The 3,435-nt window shown below is 65.4% G+C and overlaps 1 protein-coding gene across 1 annotated transcript in view; it reads left to right on the forward strand.

Annotated features, from left to right (window-relative positions):
• The first annotated feature begins 249 nt into the window (after window positions 1–249).
• Window positions 250–3,435, forward strand: part of Pim3 (Pim-3 proto-oncogene, serine/threonine kinase) — a 6,456-nt gene continuing 3,270 nt past the window's right edge. The window contains exon 1 of the mRNA XM_013025723.1: window positions 250–276. Coding sequence (XP_012881177.1) covers window positions 250–276 — 27 coding nt within the window. The remainder of the gene's footprint in view (window positions 277–3,435) is intronic.

Below are 3,435 nucleotides of genomic sequence, written 5' to 3' on the forward strand. Positions count from 1 at the left end.
TGTGACCCCCACTGCCTCCATGACCCCGTACTCGGGGCGGGCAGGCGTTTCACAGGTTAACTCCTGACCTCTGGAGGCTCCACCCCGCCACAATGCGGGGGCTGAGGCCGGGAGGGGCCAGAGCCCCGGCGTTGGAGGTGGGACAGAAGCAGTGAGGCCCTGGCCTGTGTGCAGTGGAAGCCCAGCCTGGGGATCGAGGACTGTCTTCAGAGGGGCCTGGGTCAGGCATGGAGGCGTGGGGCTGGCGTGATGAGCCGTGTGGAGCCAGAGGGCGGGGTGAGGGGCACCCTCCACCCAGCCGGCTGCCGCCGTGGTCCCGGCCCAGCTGGCCCCGGTGTCGGGACAGCCAGGACACCTGGCTCTCCTTGCTCACCATTCCCCTGCCTCCGAGGTCCACGAGCCAAGGAAGCTGCAGCTGTTTGCGCGACCATGGGAATTTGCAATCCGGTCCACGCACAGTCTAGCTTAAGTCTGGACACAGCTTGGCATCCTCTCTGCTTTTTCAGGGTCTTTTCTGCTGAGGCCTGGTGGCCTTCCCCGGGTGTGGGCCCAGCCCGTGAACAGCTCATGGTAAACCATCCTCGGCAGTAGCAGGGGACTATGCCAAGGCCGGGGAGCACAGGGCAGGCCTGGGTGGAGGCCTGGGGACCGGTCAGGGCCCCTGTGTGGGGAGATGGTATCCGTCAGCCTCTGCCGCAGGGGCTGGGCCAGAGTTCGCCCAGGCTGGCGTCCAGGTCAGCACTGAACCCTTCGACTCTGGGACACCTCTGGTGAAACATTGCAAAATCCTGGCTGGCTCTGCTCCCCATGGGTGAGAGGCCGCACCCAGCAGCTCTGGGAAGGAGGGGAAGGACGTCTCCTGTGCTGGGAGCACTTTCCAGCCGACCCCTAGCTGTGGCCCGGGGCAGACTGGCTCTAGGGGTAGGCAGGACACTGAACCAACTGGCCAGGGCCAGGGTCAGGGCAACGCTGGACTGGCATAGCCCAGGGCCAGGGGTCAGGGTCTGAACAGAGACCATGAATGGCAGCAGGTACTGGCTCCAGCTGTGTCCATCTGATGACTGTCCAGCTGGGCACAAGGGTTGGCAAAGGGCCAACCCAGCCATGGCCAGTCCCTTCTGTAGTGGACTTACAGTTAGAGTGGTTGGGGCACAAGTGGACTGTCCACTGCTGGGACTGCCCCTATGTCTGAAAAGCCCGACTCCAGGATGAGGCTGAGAGAAGATGGTGGGCTAGCAGGGAGAAGGTGCGGGACTTGGACAGAGCCACAGGCCTCGTGGGGGTGAGGAGATCCCAGGCATGGCCTGTCTGGAGGAAGAATTAAAGATGACCAGGACAGAGTCAAGCAGACCTGTGGGACACCTAGGACCATCTGGACAGAAGCTGATTGAAGTGGATGGGTGCTGGCAGTGGACAAGGTTACCAGGGACAGAGAGAGGATCCAAGATAGGCTGAGAGGAGGGGAGCAGGTGGGCATGGCTGGGGTTGGGTGGTGACTCTACCCTCCCCTTCCCCTAGCTCCCTGGGGGTGTCTCAAGTGGGTGTGATTCGATGCATGTGTGTAAGTGTGTTTGCAAGCCATTCTGAGCAGGGTCACAGCGTGTAAGCAGGTTTGTGAGGGAGGGAGACTGAGACCCAGCCCTCTCCATCCAGCTCTGCCTAACTCAGGGAGACTAGCCTGGACAGGGCCACCGCAGCTACAGCACAGCCCTCCCTGGTCAGGATAGCTTCACATCCAGTTCACTGCACGCTGGTTAACTGTGGAGAGCTGGGTGAGGGACAGGTGCAGACTTTCTGAAGGATCTGCCCTGCTCCCCTGCTGTGAGAGGGAGGTGAGGCCCCCACTGCCCTAAAGCCCCTCTCAGCAGGTGTGTGTGCGCGCACACACACATACGTATGTGGATGTGTGTGCTGGGTCTCTACAGTCAGACCCTGGCCCAGCCCCCTCTCCCTGCTTCTCCTGGCCTTAGGAGAGCCCTCTTGCTGCTACTGTGGGCTGGGACTACTCATAAGGCTCAGAACAATTTCTCAGGCCCAGCAAATAGGCCTTCCAGAAACTGAAAATAACAAACCCACAAACAGGTGGAGAGGGGGGTCCCTCGCAGGGACCAGGGACCGTGGGAGGGATGGGCAGAAAGGCCTGAAGCCCTCAGGCCTCGAAATTTGGCAGGGCAACCCTGTGGTGAGGAGGGCGCTGAGGGGAGCCATCAGAGCTTCCATTGGCCAAGCTGATACGTGGGAGTGGCCACCTCACAGCAAGGCCCCCCGGGGGGGGCAACCCCTGCTCCCTCCCGGTGATGCCTGGGTTCCCCCCCCCCTCCCCGGGGAGGGAGGATCTGAGCTGGGAGGATTAGGCCCTTTCAGACAGATGCCCAGCTACAGAATGAAGGCCAGGCCCACAGGAGGCCTGGGCTCAGGGCCCAGGAGAAGGGCTGGAGCAGGCCCCGGAGTGGCAGGCAGTGACAACAGTGGACACTGAAGGGTGGGAAGCCAGACTCTGAGGCTGGTGTGGGTGCAATCACCGCAGTGGGCCAGGCACATCAGCCTAGACACTCAAACCCGGATAAGCGTGTGTACCTGCGTGGGAGCGCACGTGCGTATACCTGACATCAGCCCACTTCAGGGCTGCGCGGGGGCTGGCGGCCACTGGAGTCTGTGTCCCCAGCTGCCCGGGCCACCGCCCTGAGGTGGGTCAGCCCACGGCGCGGTGAGTCTGGGAGCACAGGCCCTGGTCAAGTAGACCCGGGTCGCAGAGGCGGGCCCAGCGCCGGGGCAAAGGTGCAAGGAGGGGCGGTGAGGTGATCGGGAGCCCCGCGGCTGCGGCTCCGCGGGGGGCAGTGCGGAGCAGAGGCCGGCCGGGCCGGGGCCACGTGCGCGCTGGGGCGCGGGGCCGCCGGTGACGCAACGCACGATGTCAACGCCGGCCCGGCGGCGGAGGCGTCCCCACCGACTTCCGGCTCTCCTCGGGACCCCGCACCTCGCAGTTGGAGGCACGCAAGTCGCCCGCTGGGGTGCGGGGAAAGGGACGCACGCGCGCGCCCGCCACCGCCGCCGCGCCCCGCGGTGACCTTCCTCCGCACCGCCTGGGGCGGAGCCCGAAGTGTGACCACGCCCCTGCCTCCCCATTGGCTGTGCTCTAATTCCTCCGTGTCCTTTCAAAACCTCGGCTCCTATTGGCTCACGCGGCCCCACCCGCGCGCCCCGCCTCGCGCCCGCCCCCAAGCTGCGCCTGCGCAGGGTGAGCGAGCGCGCGGCGAGACGCAGCGCGGCGAGGGAGCAGCGCGCCGTGCGCCTCCGCGACTCTACTACGGAGAGCTAGTCCCGGCGCGTAGCCGCCTCCGCCTCCGCGCGGCTCCCGCCGCCCCGATAGGCAGCGCCGGGAAAGGAGGGGGGTACCCGCGTCTCACTGGCTGGCACCGAGCCGCGGCGCGCTCC

The sequence above is a fragment of the Dipodomys ordii genome, unplaced genomic scaffold (genome assembly GCF_000151885.1).
Source record: "Dipodomys ordii isolate 6190 unplaced genomic scaffold, Dord_2.0 Scaffold87, whole genome shotgun sequence".
NCBI classification, from domain to species: domain Eukaryota; kingdom Metazoa; phylum Chordata; class Mammalia; order Rodentia; family Heteromyidae; genus Dipodomys; species Dipodomys ordii.